Raw genomic sequence first — 20,149 nt, forward strand, 5'->3', positions numbered from 1 at the left:
GCGTAATTGCATTTGGTGTTGGTATTGTTATGTCACAGCTTCTTGTCAAAGATTTTTCAGAATATATCACACTTGCAAGTAAATTGGTATTAAGTTCCTCCAAAAGCCAGCAGGCTCAGCAACTTAGATTCTAGGTAACAGGCTTACTATGGGCAGTAAAAATTTATTCAATATATAGCATGAAAACAAAAGTGTAGGTCAAAATAGATGGTTATACAGATTCTTTTCCACAGCTTGATTTCTCCTTAAAAGAAGAAGCAAATGTCAGTTTACTCAGTTTTTTTTATATTCTCTAACATCAGTGTGCCATTTTGTGCCACCTTCTTACCTACCTCTAGAGACAGTTCACGTTGCTTGACTGATGCAAAAAAATACCAATCTGAAGACTAAACAGACTTGTTTTTTCTCTTCTGTCAAAGAAGGAACTGGAAGATTATTGAAACCACCCCAGAACATGATGCACTTTTTCACTCAAAAGTAAAACTCTGCAATACCTCAAAGTATCTGTTACATGTTAGTACGTTGTGGTTGCCAAATACAAGTGCAAGTACAAGGCTGCCAAAATTCAGGATGGCATATACTAATCTCCGATTTATTTTTTGGGCAACAAATGACTATATGAATCTCTCTATTAAACCTATCTGATATTACACTGATGATGGCTATGAAAAAAACCCAGTTTGTGGGGATAATTAGTGCTGTAAGGTAAAGCAGGCTCTACAGATTCTTCTGCTCAGCCTGTTTTGCAGCATAAATTATGGGTTTCCACTACTATTTCCTTGCCAAGGTAAATAGTGTGGGGCAAAACAAGCAATACAAGTGCAGGTTGTAGTGATATTAATAATGTGGAAAAACTGGTTAGAACACCTCCAGATGAATCTAGTACCGATTTGGATAGGTTGTTTTGAACCTCTGCAGCTCAGAGTACCGTTGAGAAAGTAAGTGGTATAAGAGATGTCCTAAAACCATCTTAGGGGGTTGGGGTTTTTTGGCGGGGAAGAAGTGATTTTTAGTAATAACTCCAAATGAGCAAAACTTGTTTTCATTTCTGATGGATGCAGCTTAACTGGGAGAACTTGGGGAGATGCACACAGTGCTTCCACAATGTAATTAATTTAGCAACAAACACGCCAGCTGCATTATTCAGACCATGCAAGCCTTGCTGCTCTTAGGGTAAGACAATGACCCAGCAGCAGCTTGGAGAGCAGCTCTGTCAGACCTCACTTATAGCATGTAAGTTAGCTTCCCATATTACTACCAACAATTTCCATCATTCACCAAGGAACTCGCTGGAAACCAGCAGGTCTCATTTGGGGAAAAAGGCAGAACAAGTGTCATGCTGGAAGAAGCCCTGTGAGACAAAACGGTGATGCAAAAGTGGATGGAGTAAGGCTGATATCCCAGTATACAAAAAACTAATACAAACATTCAGGATGTAACCTACTAGACGCCATGATTGAGCCAAAGGACATATTCTCCTCATTTGCAGCCCTGCGTTTGGCATCTCCTGTGTAAGCATATCCAACTCTTCGGCATATGCATCACTGTCACTTTTACAATGGCATTAACACACCGGGTTGCATGGTGCTAAGTAAAAAGTCAAAGAAACTGGAGAGAAAAGAGAAAGAATATATGGTGGAAGGGTCTGAACTTCAAAGCAGTTGGAAGAAGTTATGTGAGGAAGTGAATGTGATTTAACATAGGGCTACTTTCTTCTTCGACACCTTGCTTACTGATATGGGTGATAATAATTTATTACACAATGCACACTCTAAATGCATGACAGGTTGCAAAAAAAAAAAAAAAAAAAAAAAAAAGCAGAAAACATGTGGATAGAATAACAGTTACTTGTCAGCATCCCTGACCCTAGGAAGAGCCCTTTCTTTCAAATTTGGTGTCTTTTTGCAATTAGATAGCAGATATTCAAGTTGTGCTTCATCTGACATCAGGGTAGGATATGATTTAGGAAGAACAAAGCAGAAAAAATGCCTTTTGCTTGTTGTATTTGCCTATCTATGGGGTAAGAGCTAGCTCTGGAGGAAATGCAGCTTGATTTTGCCCGTAATTGTTTAAATCCACACATGGTTAATAGAAAGCAGTTTTACACTTCATCTAGTTTATTAGAGTGTGTTTATGGACTCAATATTGCTGTTGTTTGTGCTGTGTCATCACTGGAAGAAAATAATTTTGAAGGAATTGCTTGAGGTAGGGTCACAATTTTTTCTTCCTCTTTTAACTTTAGGGTTTTATTCCCCTCCCTTAGCCCCCAAACAAAAGAATTCAGAAACAGGTCTTGTATTACTTTTGGGATTATTCTTTGTACATGTCTTTTGTATTCATAGCTTTGGTTTGACTCCACAGAGGAGAAAGGCAGCACCAGGCCAGGTTTACTGGAAAGGGCAAGTGACTGCAGTCTGTCCATAGTGAGGCAACTTTTGGGAGACTGATGCAGAGCAACCCTTCTCTCCACAGCATGGATGGGTTTGGCACAGGGTGCTTGCAGGAGTATGGGTTTGTGTGCACAGCAATTGGAATGTAACCCAAAACCCAAGACTGGAAAATGCAGCTAACACTTTCCCTCATTGTTATGAAAATATTTTTTGTGTTAAGAAAACGTGAGATTGCAGTCAAATAGCGTGCATGGAGAAGGGTCTCTTTGCAGTGGCAGGCACAAGTGATGATTAGGGCTTTCTTCAATAGGCAGGACAAAGAAGATTGCTAAATGAAAGAATGGTTGCCTTATGTAGATGGCAGTGTTGTCACAAATGGAGGCACACCCTGCATGTGCTTGGGAACCACCATCACATATTTGTGATGGCGGAAGTATTACAAACTCCAGGTTCATTTTAACAATGAGAAATTTTCACCAGGATCTTTCTTATTTGCTCAGCATTGGTTAGTGTGTGAACAAGGCTGTAACAGGAAAAACAGTTAAAAACTGTTAATTACCATGGAGGGGAAAACATTGCAGCTATTTCTTTCATTACCTCCTCCCTGCAATGTCAGCCACTAGAATGATCATTTTCATCTTCTGCTCTTTCTGATGCTATTGCATAGGTGAAAGAGCTTTCTCTCTTGTATCTTGAAAATTAATAAAGCTTTCCGTAAAGAGAATAGAGGCAAGGCCCTGTGCAGAGTATTCCTGGACATAAAAAAGCAAATCTGCCACTGGGACAATACGTCTCTTGTAGTTTGGAGAGGGTACTGTTATTGCCAGCACTTCTAAATACTTCCATGAATGAGTCCAGTGCTTACTGGTTCAATTTTTTATTCTTCATGTCATTGTGAAACCAGTTCTTGCAGTGAAGACAGTTTAGACAAACTGGATAGCTTTCCATAAACAGCAAATACCTGCTGCTTTTATCTCCATGCTCATTCCCACTTAAGCTTACGCCCTTCTAACAGGCTCTTCCCTCCGAGCAATTGCCCTTTTCTATAAGCCTTTAGCACCTTCTTCCCCATGAAAAGTAGGAATTAGAACTTAAGTTCTAGGTCAGAAAATATTTTGGTATCTAATTTTTTTTTCTTTCCAACTCATCAGAAACAGAAAATATTCAGATTCACCAAAATCTGAGATGAATTTATTTCTGGGTGTTGATACATTTTAAAAGCTGAAAAATCTATTGCCCATTCCATTGTTTGCGGCCGCCTTAACAGATCTCAGCTAACTACTACTTGTAACGTATTATTGCTGCTTACATGCCATTTCTGTGGGAATACTGGTCAGAAATAGCTTGACACTAACCTCCAAGCTGACTAACACCTATTCATCTGCAAGGTATTGCACAGCTCATGACAATACAGTAAACATCTCCTAACCTACTTCACTGAGATCCCCAGTCTTGTTTTGCTACATTTCATTGTGGGGTTCCTGGTAGCAATCTGTGTTGATCGTTGAGAAATGCAAGGTATTTTGTAACACAGACTCTTGAACATATGACTATCTTATTCAGTTATCTTTAAGGGTGGAAGCTGCCTGAGATGCCTTGCCCTGTGCTACTTTTTTTGTGCTACCAAAGCCTCTGTTGGTAGGATTCTCCTGAGGATAGCACCAAACCATTAATCAGTCAGTGTTGTAATTTAATTTTGTAGGAGATTAGAAATCAAAATGAAAGGTTTTAATTGCTTTTATAATATGTGATAAGACTGGTTATGAGCAAGGTCAGCTGTGCCTGGAAAAAATGTGTGTGATACATACCTGACATTCAGATGGACATTTTTATGATTCAACCTAATCAGGACTAGTTAGAGCACAATTATTTAGTCTGAGACTTCTATTAAACTGTTTTTGGAAAACAGAGAAACAGGGAGGGCTGTAAAATGCATTTAAAGGCTCTTTGGAAGAAAAGCTGGGGTTCTTCAGCAGTTTTACAATTTAAGAGAATTTTAAGTGCTAACCGTCAAGTATGTCCACATAGCACAATACAGTGCTGTGCAGGGAAAGCAGTTAAGCTAGCTGGAAGGAGTGCTGTGCATTTTTCAAGAAGCCAGTTGAGGGTTTGGTATGGAGAAAAGGCACTGGAAAGAGAAATAGTGATTCAAAAACCAAGGGAATTTTTTAACACATTGATATAAACTTTCAAAAGAATCACGCTCTACACCTTTATGTCATATTTCTGCAATATCTGAATCACACCAGTAAGTAATCAAACAAGCTTTGTCTCTTACACATTATTTAGTAACACATGAATGGTAGTTGCTAGTATTTTCTGTAATTACCAGAAGCTGTTCAGTAGATAATACCAGCTATCATAGAATCACAGAGTGGTTTCAGCTGGAAGAAGGGACCTTAAAGACCATCTATTTCCAACCCCCCTGCCATGGACAGGGACACCTACCACTAGATCTTATACCAAAGCCCTGTCCAACCTGACCTTCAACACTGCCAGGAATGCAGCATCCATAACTTCTCTGGAAAACCTCTTCCAGTGCCTCACTGCCCTCACAGTAAAGAATTTCCTCCTAGTATCTAATCTAAAGCTGCCCTCTTCCAGTTTAAAGCCATCCCCCCTTGTCTTTTCACTATGCACCCTTGTAAAAAGTCCCTCTCCAGCTTTCTGATAGGCCCCCTTTAGGTACTGCAGGGCTGCTGTAAGGTCTCCCCAGAGCCTTGCCTTCTCCAGGCTGAAACCCAGCTCTCAGCCTGTCGTTGTAGGAGAGGTGCTCCATCCCTCTGATCATCTTCATGGCCCTCCTCTGGACTCACTCCGTCAGGCCGTGTCCTTCTTATGTTGGGGGCCCCAGAGCTGAACACAGCACTCCAGCTGGGGTCTGACGAGAGTGGAGCAGAGGCAGAGAATCATCTCCCTTGACGTGCTGGTCCTGCTTCTTTTGATGCAGCCTAGGATATGGCTGGCTTTCTGGGATGCAAGCACATATTGCCAGGCCATATTGTTCTTCTCATCAACTAACACCCCCATGTCTTTCTCCTCAGGGCTGCTCTCAAGACACTCTCCACCCAGCCTGTATCCACATTTGGGATTGCCTCAAATCAGGTGCAGGACCTTATACTTGGCCTTGTTGAACTTTATGAGGTTCACACAGGCCCACCTCTGAAGCCTGTCAAGCTCGCTCTGGATGGCATCCCTTCCCTCCAGCATATCAACGGCACCACACAGCTTGATGTTGGCAGCAAACTTGCTGAGGGTTCACTCAATCCCAGTGCCCATGTTGCCAGCAAAGATGTTAAACAGTGCCAGTCCCAATACCAACCCCTGAGGAACACCACTCATCACTGGTCTCCACTTGGACATCGAGCCATTGACCACAACTCTTTGCATGCAACCATCCAGCCAATTCTTTATCGACTGAGTGGTTCATACGTCAAGTCCATGTGTCTCCAATCTAGACAAGGATCTCATGCAGGACTGTGTCAAGTGCTTTACACAAGTCCAGGTAGATTGTATCGGTTGCTTTTCCCTTATTCACCAGAGCTGTACCACCATCATAGAAGGCCACCAGATCTGTCAGACATGATTTGCCCTTAGTGAAGCCATGTTGGCTGTCACCAATCACCTCCTTATTTTCCATGTGCCTTACCATAGTTTCCAGGAGGATCTGCTCCATGATCTTGCCAGGTGCAGAGGTGAGACTGACCGGTCCTGTAGTTTCCCAGGTCTTCTTTATTCCCTTTTTTAAAAATGGGGGTTATGTTTCCCCTTTTCCAGTCAGTGGGAACTTCACCAGACTGCTGTGACTTTTCAAATGTGATGTATAGGCAGCTTAGCCACTTCATCCGCCACTTCTCTCAGGACCCGCCTATGCATCTTACCAGTTCCCATGGACTTGTGCACCTTCAGGTTCCTTAGATGTTCTTAAACCTGATCTTCTCCTACAGTGTGCGGTTCTTCATTCTCCCAGGCGCTGCCTTTGGCTTCTGTGACTTGGGTGGTGTGGCTACGCCACTTGCCAGTGAAGACCAAGGCAAAAAAGTTGTTGAGTACTTCAGCCTTCTTCATGACTTGGGTAACCAGGTCTCCCATTTCCTTCCAGAGAGGGACCATGTTTTCCCCAGTCTTCCTTTTACCACCAATGTACCTACAGAAGCATTTCTTGTTGCCCTTGATGTCCCTCGCCAGATTTAATTTTATCAGGGCTTTAGCTTTCCTAACCTGATCCCTGGCTACTCGGACAATTTATCTGTATTCCTCCCAGGCTGCCTGTCCGTGCTTCCACCCTCTGTAGGCTTCCTTTTTCTGCTTGAATTTGTCCAGGAGCTTTAGTATATTTTATCTACATGTAGAAACTGCTACATCACAACATATTTACACACATTTCAAACATAGCTGGCCCACACAAAAGCTAGTTACTGATGTCATTTGCTTATCATATGATTTTTTTTCTGTAGATACACATGCATAGAAGTACCTCTGGAAGTCAGTGTGTTAACAAACTAGTGTCTCTGCTGAGGAATGTCAGAGAGAAAGCAAGTAGCTTCAGAGAGCAGGAAAATGCACTGTTTCATTTCCAAGAGTGAATGCATACCTTGCAATGAAGATACAATGTTCATCAACTCAAAGGCTAGCAAACAAAGATACTGTTACAAAGCTATACCTGAGATAATGGCAAACATCACCAGTTTAACACAGATTGGAAAGCAATGTGGCAAAGGCATTTCTGACAGGCATTAATAAGTGTAAGCAGTCCTTCTGTGTGATGGTTTTAGGTATACGGTCTGACCTGCAGAAGCGAGTATTTGGCCTTGGGGGGAAGGTAACGTGGAAAGGTGTTTAGTTGATCGTGACTAGACTGATGATAAAGTGCCTTTCTCCATACACATTCTATTTCTTGAGCAATTTACTTTTACTGGAGAAAGTGTTGAAAAAGCAAAACTAAAGATCTCTACCCTAGGAAGAACTGAAGAGGATGAATAGATGCATGTCCTATGACTGCCTGTTGCTGCACAATTGCAGTGCCAAAAAGAGATTTCACAGCCTTATCTGCTAGCATGAGCTAGAAACAAAGAACTGAGAGATCAAGACTCTTCAAAGACATGTTAATGGCAGAAAGAGGAGAAAAAGACTCTCCCTACAGACTACTGACTCAGTGAAAGAGAAGAATGGCTAAAAATTGCACTCACTTACAGTGAACTTCCAAAATAACAAACAAAGGGTAAGATAAAAATATTATTATTCCACTCAGTAAACCAAAGAAGAAGAAGTAAATAATGAGTCAGCCTAATCTGAGAAAGACAGAAAAATCACCTCACATCCATCAGATAAATGGAAACAACACTCAGAGAACCACTGATGCATTGAAAGATGTCTTTACTGGGGAGCAGTACTGAAATACACCCTCAGCTGTACAACAGTGGGGAGCTCTGTTAGCCCTTATATTGAAAACTGATAAATTCCAAAGCAAGTAAAGAAGTGTTTTGTCTCTAATGCTGATAAATGAGGTATATAATGCATATATAACAACGTAAGTGTACATGTATGGTTATGTGTATTTTCATTTATTTGGACAAGAGGTGGAAGTAGGGACAATATAGAGTAACTCCAATTGTTTTTTTAACTAACTGCAGTAGGGTGGCAAACAGTGTGTGAGGTAAGAAAGAATTTGACGTATGACAAGTAAGCAAGTGCTTGTTTAAATTAAAAAAGAAATCTCACAGTTCATAATATATGACCTTACAGCTACTTGATCATCCCTGCAGGCCTCCTGGTGTTTTTGCCTGACTTCCCCTTTGTCAGGATGCATCACTGCTGAGCTTGGAGGAGGTGATCCTTGAATATTAACCAGCTTTCTTGAGCCCCTCCTCCCTCCAGTGCTCTATGCCATGGTACTCTTACCAAGGAGATCCCTGAAGAGGCCAATGTCTGCTCTCCTGAAGTACAGGGTTGTGACCTTGCTGTGCACCCTTCTTGCTGCCTTAAGGATCCTGAACTCCACCATTTCATGGTCACTGCATCTAAGGCTGCCCTTGAGCTTTGCATTCCTCACCTGCCCCTCCTTGCTGGTAAGAACAAGGTGCAGCATAGCACCTCTCCTCTGTTGGCTCCTCTGTCACTTGGAGAAGGAATTTACCGTCAATGCATTTCAGGAACCTCCTGCACTGCTTGTGCCCCGCTGCGTTGTCCCTCCAACGGATACCAGGGTAGTTTAAGTCCCCCATGAGGATCAGGGTTTGTGAATGTGAGGCTGCTCCTATCTGTCTGTAGGGGGACTCATCTGTTTGGTTTTCCTGGTTGGGTGGCCTGTAGCAGACCCCTACTATAATGTCACCTGTGTAGGGCCCGTGTCAGCTTACCAGACTGAATGTAAGTGTTGTAGACTCATCATACTAACTAACATTTAATGCAATGCATAACATACTTAATCTTATTTCACAGTAAAACAAATTACTTGTATCACACCACAACCCTATGCCAGAGTCCCCGTCTCCTGCTGCAAAATGGTGCATTCCTAGGCATGGCTTAAGGTTAGAGCAGGAATATCCCATTGCCTCCATATAAGATGGAAAAATAGCAAAAAATATCTGTAAGATACTGGGTTATTCAGGGCTGCCCTAGCCAAGCTGGAAATTCTGGTTACACCAGGTCTGGTGAAATATTCAGGAGATGACTCAGAGAAAAAAGTGCCGTGTAGTAATACTAGTAGCATTTTAACCAGCTCCTTGGAAGTTTCCATTCCCCACATGACAAAACTCTCATTGATTCTGGAGTTCAGTCCAAGGACACTCTGGCATGCCTTACTTCTAGTGGCCTGAGACAAGGTGGTGAAATCAGAGTACAAAGATATATACAAAATAATTTTGCAAGAACAGCTAACAAACATACCTGCTTTAAAAGTATTTTTTCTGTCTTTTAGTCTGGAATAGAGATTTGGTGGTTTTTTTAAAGTCTGAAGTTTTGTTCTGTTTGAAAAGAGTATTTTCTTCTAGAAGTAACAGCAGATTAGTGTGATGGCTACCAAGACTGCATTAGATTACAATTAAGAACGGGTACTACTAATGCCTGCATAAAGAAATCGGGACCAGCAGGTCCAGGGAGGTGATTCTCCCCTCTGCTCCACTCTTGTCAAGTCTGGGGCCCCCAACATAAGAAGGACATGGACCTGATGAAGTGAGTCCAGAGGAGGGCCATGAAGATGATCAGAGGGATGGAGCACCTCTCCTACAACGACAGGCTGAGAGAGTTGGTGTTGTTCAGCGTGGAGAAGAGAAGGCTCCAGGGAGACCTTACAGCAGCCCTGCAGTACCTAAAGGGGGCCTACCAGAAAGCTGGAGAGGGACTTTCTATGAGGGCACATAGTGAAAGAACAAGGGGGATGGCTTTAAACTGGAAAAGGGCAGCTTCAGATTAGATACTAGGAGGAAATTCTTTACTGTGAGGGTGGTGAGGCTGCCCAGAGAAGCTGTGGATGCCCCATCTCTGGAAATGTTCAAGGCCAGGTTGGATGGGCTTTGAGCAACCTGGGCTGGTGGAAGGTGTCCCTGTCCATGGCAGGGGGGGGTTGTCACTAGGTGATCTTTAAGATCCCTTCCACCAATTCCATGATTCTATGATTGTATGACATAACACATACTCTGTTTTCTTTATTCTGGTTTTTATGGCTGTATATATATACTAGACAAATATTTAAACACTTTTCACTAACAACAATAGCTGTAGATAAAGTAGCATAAGCAGGGAACCACTGCCTGTAATAGTGGCAGACTTTGTCGTTGCAGGCATGAACTATAAAACTGCTCTTCTGTAGGCTGGCAATGCTAGCAAACACGCTCGTCACTAAAATTTGGTGACACTTTGGGATATGTGTGCTAACTCAATTAAATTTTAGTACACGTAAATAAATTCTAATTGTTCAGGATCCCCCCCCTCCAATATGAACTAGGTACAATTAACAGCAAAAGAAAAACATGTCCAATATTAAGGACCGCTTAAGTTTTAGTTGGATCCCTGCAACCCACCGTGATGACTGATAAAAATGATTAACATCACAACTCACAACTTTTTGACAGAATGACACAGAAATCATCAGTTAGACTTCTGTGAAATTACCTAACCATGTAGTTCTTAAACAAATACTTCCCTGACTTACTATTTCCGGAGGTCTTTGTTAACTGAGGTTGTAAACCTCACACCCAAACCTATGCATGCTGAAAAAGAAGTCATTGGTTGCCATCTTGTGGATATCAGAAGAACATCAACATTTATTCTGAAAAGATGGATATGTATCTCCTTAAATAAGAATTATAACCTAGTGCATAATTCATTACTACCAGGAAGAAACATATTCTGTAAAATATAATTGCTTTTGTTTTTTTTCTTGCTCTTCAGCTGAAATAAACAATTCTAGTGGCCACATGGTCAACTGTTAATGATCTGTCATTAGTTAAGCAACTATGCAACAGCTTCGGGATTTGGACTTAATATCCAAGACACTTCCATTATGATGTATTACTGAAAAGACTTTTTGTAACATTATTTTCTGTATGCTTGGAGACAGCAAAACAGAATATACGCAGTAGTAGCATACTTAGGACATCCTTCTCTTCCACTTTTCCTTGTTACATATATACTTCCACCACTGTTGTTTATCTACAGCTACACATATAAGGATTCTCTAAGTCAAAGATAGTCAAACTGAAGTAATGAATTTAAATGTTAGCATGAAAAGGATGGTGGGGAATCAGGTAAGAGAAAAATAAAAAAGAAGAGGGCAAGTTTGAGAACCACTTTAAAAAATACTTGTGGCCTTCTTATATAAAATAGTTTGTGTCCAGTTTCCATGAACTGATAGCATTCAGTGTTTTATAGTATGACATATAAGTTTTCTCAGGACAGTTCTCATTAGAAGTTATTTACTTGGAACACAATTAGATATAAGCACAAGTCTGCTTTTCCCACTAAAAAAAAAAAATAGCTAAAAGAATTAGAGGTAAATCCTGAATTGCTGTTGTAGCTTACATCAAACTGGTAAAAATGCATTCTAGAGGAGAAAGGGGGGGAAGACTGGAAATTCACTTCCAGGACTTTGGCCGTATTTCTAGACATAGAAACATACGTGTAAACATGTAAAACATATGTGTTTATACACAAATATGCTTACGTACAGCATAGCAGTGCTGAATGAGACCCCAGAACTCAAATGGCATATATGCCACTGATACATACTGTCTGCTGGCAGGCTGTCTGCTCTGTACTTTAGAGAGATTAAGGGAAGTTTTTCATACTTAGTAATATTACTTTGAATTTATGTAAACTCATTTGAGCCAGATCAGGGCCATAGAAAAGACGGTGCTAATGAGATCTGTCAAGACAACTACAACGTTTAAGGCAACTGGAAACAGGAAGTGAAGGAAGGGAAATACAGAGTTACCATTCACTTTCTTTGAAGTATAGAGTGAACGCAGGGTGAGCATTTCTGGCTTGATGCTTTTTTCCCCAAAGAAAATTCTTGCCCTACCAGCGCTAATGTCAGGAAAGGAGATGTGAACATGATGACAAATCATAAGTGAGTTAAAAAAAAAAAAAAAAACAGCTACAGCTCGCTGGTATCATGTAACAAAAAGATCTGTTCTCAGAGATTTCCCAAACGGCTGCTGTGCTCTGAAGCATTTGACCTTTTCTAAAAGAAAAGGCAAAACCCGAGTTACTAAGGCAGAAACGATTGTTATGCACAGCCACAGGGCCCAAGATGTAGCTTTTCAAGTGAGAGGGCCAAGATGGTGCAACTGCCAGTCACCCTGCGCGGCTGCTGCTGTTCCCATTGCATGACCGCCGACTGTCGCCGGCAGTGAAGGACACCCCGTGCGCTTGGAAACCGACCGCGGCCCGCCCTGAGCGCTGCCGCCCGACCCCGCCCGCAGACACCCCTCGGCTGAGCTCCCAGAACGAGCAACCCGCTGCGCGCCCCGCGGGCCTGTGCTCTCCAGGGGCAGCCGTACGCCCCGCCAGCGGCCTGGCCCCGCCTCGCCTACCACAGCCCGCGGGCGGCGGGCGCCGCCACCCTCCGGGTGGCCCGAGAGCGCGCGGCCGGCCTGTGACACGGGGGGACGGGGCATGGGGGTCTGTCAACAACACCCAGCGCGGTGTGCCCGCCCGCCTCGGCCCAGCCGGCGGGGAGCCTGCCGCCGCACCAGCGCCCTCTGCCAGCCGGGCCCAGGCGCTGCCCTGCGCTGCGGCAGAGCCGCGGGCGGCAGCCCCCTCTCCCGCCGGGCGGGCAGAGCCGCGGGCGGCAGCCCCCTCTCCCGCCGGGCGGGCAGAGCCGCGGGCGGCAGCCCCCTCTCCCGCCGGGCGGGCAGAGCCGCGGGCGGCAGCCCCCTCTCCCGCCGGGCGGGCAGAGCCGCGGGCGGCAGCCCCCTCTCCCGCCGGGCGGGCAGAGCCGCGGGCGGCAGCCCCCTCTCCCGCCGGGCGGGCAGAGCCGCGGGCGGCAGCCCCCTCTCCCGCCGGGCGGGCAGAGCCGCGGGCGGCAGCCCCCTCTCCCGCCGGGCGGGCAGAGCCGCGGGCGGCAGCCCCCTCTCCCGCCGGGCGGGCAGAGCCGCGGGCGGCAGCCCCCTCTCCCGCCGGGCGGGCAGAGCCGCGGGCGGCAGCCCCCTCTCCCGCCGGGCGGGCAGAGCCGCGGGCGGCAGCCCCCTCTCCCGCCGGGCGGGCAGAGCCGCGGGCGGCAGCCCCCTCTCCCGCCGGGCGGGCAGAGCCGCGGGCGGCAGCCCCCTCTCCCGCCGGGCGGGCAGAGCCGCGGGCGCCAGCCCCCTCTCCCGCCGGCCGGGCAGAGCCGCGGGCGCCAGCCCCCTCTCCCGCCGGTCAGGCCTCCCCCTCCGGCCGCGAGCGCGGCTGAACGACCGCGACCAAGCCCCGCGCATCCGCAGGCCTCCCCCCGCCCCCGTGCGTGGGGTGGGTGAGGCAGTGTGGTTAAGTCCATTGTGGGGGGGAGGCAGGTGCCTGTCAGAAAGTGGCGTCGATTGCAAACGGTAACGGTCCGCGTGATTCCTCCCCTCTTTTTGGTAGCGCCTAGAGCAAGTCGGCGGCGAGCGCGGCGAGCCGGGGGGGGTGTGGCTACGGGGAGTGTCGGGCGAGGAGGTGGTGGCGGCCGGCTGTCTTTGTCGCGGCCGGCTGTCTTTGTCTGCCGGCCGCCATGAAGCACCTGCCCTACTTCTGCCGCGGAGAGGTGGTGAAGGGCTTCGGCAGAGGCTCCAAGGAGCTGGGCATCCCCACCGGTGAGCGGGGTGCGCGGCGCCGGTGCCGGGACGTTACCGCCGCTTCCCCCGGCGGAGCGAGGGTGACAGCTTCCGTTGAAGACCAGCGGCGAGGCGTTCGCCGCGGCAGAGCCGGGAGCTGCGGCCCCCTGCGCAGAGCCAGAGCTCCGTACCGGGTGCCTGAGGCCACCGGGCCCGGGGCGTTCAGCGGCCTGAACTTCTCCGGCCATGTGAGCGGGGGGGCCGGGCGGCTCCGGCGGGACGGGGCTGCGGAGGGGCGCGGCGCGGTGCGGCGCCAGCCTTCGGGTGGCCGCCGGCGACGCCCAGCCCTCCTGCACAATTGCTTCACGCTCTGTGAATAGGCTTGGCTTGTGCCGTGTTAGTTTTTCTGACGTTTTTTCTTGCAGAGTCTTGTACCCTCTTCCGTGTTATTACCACCCCACTCCCCGCCCCCCCCCCTCCCCCCCCTTATGTTAAACTGGTTGCTTTCAGTCTTGGTTTTTGTTCGTTTAATCATGTAACCATCGTCGCAATGATGTACAGGATGTAGATAAGTGATCATATGCACGCTGTTGCCCAGTGGAAGCTTGGAAAATACCCGTTCTCATAAACCTCAGATGAGAACAAGAGAGGGAGTGTAGGCACTGGGAATAGCTGTAAGGGAAGGTCAAGGGGGAGCAATGCAGAGGTTAAAAAATAGAGCAGGTGGACTTGGCCTGCGAAAAAACAGATTTTCCTGTTGCTCGTCTCTGTTTCAGTTGTCTAGATACAGGTAGATGTGTAATCAAACTGAATTTTAGCCTGTCTTAAACAGGCAGTTAAGTCAATGTGCAGCACCACTCCTGGGAGACAAGGAAACTTTGCAAGACCAGCCTTGAGGTGCTGGATTTCTGACGGCAGTGTGGTAATGGTGTATTGGTATCAGGGAATAGGGGAGGGAATTTTTTATTGAGGTGCCTCTGAAAGGCAACTTGTACAAAATTGTCAGATGACTTAGTCATAGTCTCATTTATTTCTACATACTGTATTTCATAAGTAATTATTTTACTAACAAGTAAATAGTTCTGAGATGCTATTTTATAGTGCAGAAGAGACTTGATTTTCCCTCACCCTTTCATCTTTCACCATATTAAAGCTGTGATAGTTATCCTAAGAGTGAAATGCATTCTTACTGGATATATTACATGTTTGTTAATTATTGCCATAGAAGAGATTGTGTATAACTATAAAATATAACTATATAAAAATATAAAATACAACTAAAATATAGCATAAAAGACGTGATATCGCTGGTATTATCACAGGAACTGAATTTTGTGAAGCTGGTTTATATTTTATACTTTGGCAAGTGGCACGTTGCATGGTTCTTACCATCAGTGTTATGTATGTAAGTAGTATGTAGGCAGAGCCTGTCTTTTAACTGTTTTAAGATTCTGTTATGTCCTTGACTTACATAAAGTCACTCACGCTTTACACTTTCTAAAATTTTTGCAGCTAACTTTTCTGACCAAGTAGTTGAAAGCTTTCCGTCTGATATCTCTACTGGTATATACTATGGATGGGCCTGTGTTGGAAATGGAGATGTGCATAAAATGGTTTTGAGCATAGGATGGAATCCTTTCTATAAGAATATTAAGAAATCAGTGGTAAGAATTTTGCTTTGTGTGGGATTTTTATTATAATAAATGAGTCAGGTGTTGATTTTGAATAAGATAAGCAGAACTTGATCCATAAATGAGATCAAATTCTGTTTGTGCTTAGAAATGTATTTGGTTTCTATATCATATGTTCATATTCAGAAAAGGAAATACTCTCAGTATCCAGAGAGTATGCAGCTGTAGGTGAATAAAGTTTATCTTCTTTCTATTCCATCATTAATTAAATACTTCCAAAACAAAAATTCAATAGTATTTCTGAAATGGTGGTTGCTTATGGTGTTGATGGCTAACTAAACTTGATAGATGCATTGAATTTACTAGTTATAAGAGCCCTAGCATGAGCTGGAATATACTAATATATTGTTCTCTGTCAGCTATCTATATTTCAAATAAGAGACGTTGGGGCATCTTCATTTGTAATGGTTTCCTGATAATTCTTCTCTTAAATGATGGAATCTGTACATGAGGTGCTGTGGCTTGATATACAGAATAAATATTTGAAGGTACATAGTAAGATGGAGGAGCTGAGCTGTGACAACTGTGTTTTTCTTGTTAACAGGTGCTGGTGTTTTTTCTGAGTCTTTTTGAGCTCTGTTTTGTTTAAAACACTTTTATTTGGGCATGAATCTCTGCTTCTAAGGTTCTGATTGTTTGAAGGCTCTGTAATGTGCTTGTCCTATGCAAAAGTGTACCTTTTAAAATTTTTGCAAATAACTTCTCTGAGCAAGTAGTCAGAAGCTTTCCATCTGATATCTCTGTTGTTATATGCTATGGGTGGGCCTGTGTTGGAGAGGGAAGTGCACATAAAATGGTTTGGGGCGTAAAGCACTTATTCTTGAATTCACTTCTTGAACTTTATCATTCAGTGTCCCATATAGGCTGCTTGTAAAAGTTGTCCTTAAGCCAACTGTTTCAATCAAAATCTTCGTAGCTATTTGGATGCATCAACTTAGTGATGAAACATTAAACTTTGTGATTTGCTGCCTTGGAAATCTCAACTCTGAGAAGTGGCGAAACATTTCTCCCGAGTAATATATGTCTTGTCTTTTTTTTTGGCTATCAGAATACTCTTCAGTGAGTAGTTCTTCTTAAATTCCGTGCAAAGTACAGCTCTCTTTCCTAACATAATCAAAAGCTTTAGCTTTTAAATCTTGCATTAAACATGCTAAAATAGATCTCCTTTTTATTGGTGTGTGTTGGGGAAAATTTGAATTGGGGATATTAGCTCTACATCCTTACAGTGAGGGAAATAAACTCCAGGTTCATTATATTTATTTCTCTTCCTTTAGGAAACACACATTATCCATACCTTCAAAGAAGACTTTTATGGAGAAATTCTTAGTATAGTCATCACTGGATATATTCGACCAGAAAAAAACTTTGATTCCTTAGGTCAGTACTGCAGCTCTCCCTCAAGCTAGTATCTTATTTGTCTTATTCATGCAAATACTGTTTCTGCACTGTCTCTTTCCATAAAGAGGTATTTTATCTCTTAAACTTTGAAATTTCAGTAAAATGTTTCCATAAGCTAAATGTACAAGTTGGTTTAATTAAAAATGCCAGAAACAAACCCCCACATTCTCCAATGTGTCAGACTAAAAAATTGTACTGTTGTGTCACTTCTCTGACGAGTAATTTTAAAATCACAGGCTTGTTATAAAAGCATCAGTTTTGTTTGTTGATTACTTTTTTAAATGCAGCTCTGTTAGAATTGAAACAGAAGTGCTAAAATGTCTTTTGGAACAAGGAGAGGGTAGTGCTTATAATGGTGAAAAGTGCAACTCTGGCATGTTTAAAAAACAAAACTAATCAAAAAACCAAAAGGCGTCTTAAAACCAAAGAATTTTGCCTTTCAAACCTCATGGTAATATTCTACTTCTGGGACTGTTGTCTGATATTCTGTGGTATACCTTATTTTCATTTGCTATTGTGTGTTCAGAATTTAAACCAGCTTTTAAATACCCCTATTCTTATTTTTTTTCAGAGGCGCTCATTTCAGCAATTCAAGAAGACATTGAAGAAGCAAAAAGACAGCTAGATTTACCAGAACATCTTAAACTCAAAGAAGATAACTTCTTTAATCTGCCAGAACACAAAATAGTGAACAACCACTGAGGAGACCCATGCTGCTTGTATTTTGCTCTGTTTTTTATCTCCCTTGTCATGAAGCTTTTATATTTGCGCTGCTTTTGCAGGTACTCCGGTGTCATGTGTCTGTTTAGCTAACTAAGGTTAAAACCAATCATGCAAGGTGACTTCAGTTTTCTTGTATTAATTCATCATTAACCCAGCCATGCAGTAGAAGTAGAAGGCTGGTTTAGGTTCTTACAGATAAACTGTATCCTGAAGTTACGTGTTGTTCAGGGATCTGGACACACGTGGAGCAGGACCTTCTCTGACCCTAAGATATGGGTAGTTCACTTAAGTGAAGAATGTCTTTTTTTAACATACAGAATGTTATTCCAACCTTTTTTCCCAGTTTTGTGTCATTCTCAGATCTAGATCTTAGCTGTATGTGAGAAAATGTTGCTATTCATTGAGTCAGGACCTGCCTGTAGTGCAGGAAGGCAATGATTAGGTAACAACAGCAAGATTTGTTCTGTATAGTTCTTATTTTTTATATGCTTACACAGCTGTCATGGTTGAAGCTGTTCCTTTAATTCAGATTATTTATTTTAAGTTTGTTTGAAATGGAGGAAATTGCTGTTGCTCATTAAGTTACTGGAATCTGAGTTATGTCACATATAAGAAACAGTATATATATTTCTATATGTATGACAACACATGATCTGCATAGTTTACTTCTGAGGAAGTGTTTCGCTGAAATTCAGGAAATGAATGACAGTATGGAAGTTGACAAACTTTAAAGGTTCCGGCACAAAAGATGCAGAAGCAGCATAACAAGATTTCTGTTCATTGGGCATTAAGGCAAAAGAGGTAATGGAAGACAACTTAGCATTTTATGTGCTGCTGGCATTTATCATAGGAAAATGGGGAGAACCTTGGGGTTGTTCGCTACACTGGCAACAAAATGGCTGACTTGAAGATTGGTGTTACTGTAAGGCACAGAAAAACCTCATTGACTCCTGCACCACATGCAGGTAAGAGCTAGGGCTTTGGCCAAATGAAATCCTTTGCAGATTAATGTAGCAACACTATAGTGGGTATTGGTTATTTATTACAAGTAAGTGCAGCCAGGACTACTCTAAAATGTAGGGAAATAAATGGAGGGGATATTGTTAGAACTGATAAATTAAATAATTCCTATAGTATGTGTGATTCCACGTCTACTTTTTTTTTTCTCTTAAATTTTTTCTGTCTCCTACTCAGTGAGTGGAACTAGGTAAGCTGCAATGACTTTGTCATGTTTGTAATCTTTTGATGTTGGCTTGTGATGTGGCTGGGAACATTTTCTGTGCGTATGTCTCAGCTGTAGCTCTGTGTCTGAATTACCATGCATAATTTGGAACGCACAATTTCTGTAGTGCAATTTTATGAATTTAGTCCTTGTCCTATCCTATTCAAATCCTGCTTTTCACTCTAGGGTTTAAGGGAATTTTAACAAGGTAGTTGTTTGGGTCTTTGTGGCAAGTGCTATCAAGATGTTAGTTCCACTTCGTATTAACTGTCAGGCAGTATCATCAGACGTTATTAGGAAAGAGGTCTTGAGCAAATCAAGGATTTATGTTTGCTCTTTAGGACTTCAGGAGAAACTTGATTTAATTTAAATGAATTGTTTGTCAGTGCTGTTGATAGCAGGAGACACAATACAGAATTGAGGGGCTGGGGAGGGGAAGGGCAGGGCAGTTTTCAGCATTTAGATATACTTTTCTTTTAAAAGAGAACAAACTAATTGAGTGGACTTTTGCTATGTAATGTGTTGGAAACTACTTCTAAAAAGTCTGTAAAAGCATTGTCTTGCAGGACTGACAGTTGGATTTTTTTGCATTGGGGGATGAAGGGGGAATTTTTTTTTTTGCAAAGATTTGAGGCATTCTTGAGATTGCAGTAATGTCAAAATCCTACATTTTACTATTTTTTTTTAAGAATAAATAAACGCTACACTTGTCAACTGAAGATATTGTCAAGAATATATTTGAAGAATAGATTGTTGTTGTTCGTAGTACTGTAGCTAAACACTCAGAGCCACCTATAAAATTTTTTGCCAGTAATTTCATGTATCTGTTGTGGAAGCCATGGTGCCTTAAGCTGGTTGTCTGAGTAATGCTTTTCTGCATCTGCTAGTAAATGCTACTATCAGAAATTCAATTCACTGTTTGGCTATAGAACCACTGTGCAATAGAGGACAGTGGCAAAAGGAAAACTTGGAAAAAACTCTTAAGTTTGCTCTCAAATCTTAGCTGAGGTGTGATGTATGGATACACTGAACTAATAAACTGCTCTTCATTTGTTTGTCTTCAAATTGGAGAAAATTGCTGAGCATACCTGTCCACATTATTTAAGAGAAAATGTCATGTATTGATTCTTAAAGCTCAATGCCTAATTCCTAGCACAATATAAACTTTATGAAGGGTTATATTTTTGTATTACTTACAAATAACTGTATTTATTCCAGTTGATGTTGCTGCACTGTACCATTAATAAAGGAATTGTAATGGACAAAGTTATCCTTGTCACAGGTTTCCTTTTCTTTGCCACAACTAGCAAAGTTAGTTGTCTCAGTCTTACACAAAGCTTTTTAGGTGTGACTGCCTAAAAAGCTAGACTGACAGGAAAAAATAATGAGATGTTGTTCAACCTTCCCAGTGTGTCTGAAAACTGGCCTCAGTCTGGGGACTTAGGTGGTTTAGTCAGAACTTACGGGAGTGTTAGAATTCATAGCATGAAACCT

At 43.1% G+C, this 20,149-nt stretch overlaps 1 protein-coding gene across 1 annotated transcript; it reads left to right on the forward strand.

The window, feature by feature from the left end:
• Positions 1–13,501: 13,501 nt before the first annotated feature.
• On the forward strand, positions 13,502–19,925 carry RFK (riboflavin kinase). Its single transcript, XM_040579800.1, has 4 exons — positions 13,502–13,660; positions 15,134–15,285; positions 16,587–16,689; positions 17,282–19,925. Exons 1-4 carry the CDS (start codon positions 13,579–13,581, stop codon positions 17,410–17,412), a joined length of 468 nt encoding a protein of 155 aa, XP_040435734.1. The 5' UTR covers positions 13,502–13,578; the 3' UTR covers positions 17,413–19,925.
• The last annotated feature ends 224 nt before the right edge of the window (positions 19,926–20,149 follow it).

This window comes from Falco naumanni, chromosome Z, assembly GCF_017639655.2.
Source record: "Falco naumanni isolate bFalNau1 chromosome Z, bFalNau1.pat, whole genome shotgun sequence".
Lineage (NCBI taxonomy): Eukaryota > Metazoa > Chordata > Aves > Falconiformes > Falconidae > Falco > Falco naumanni.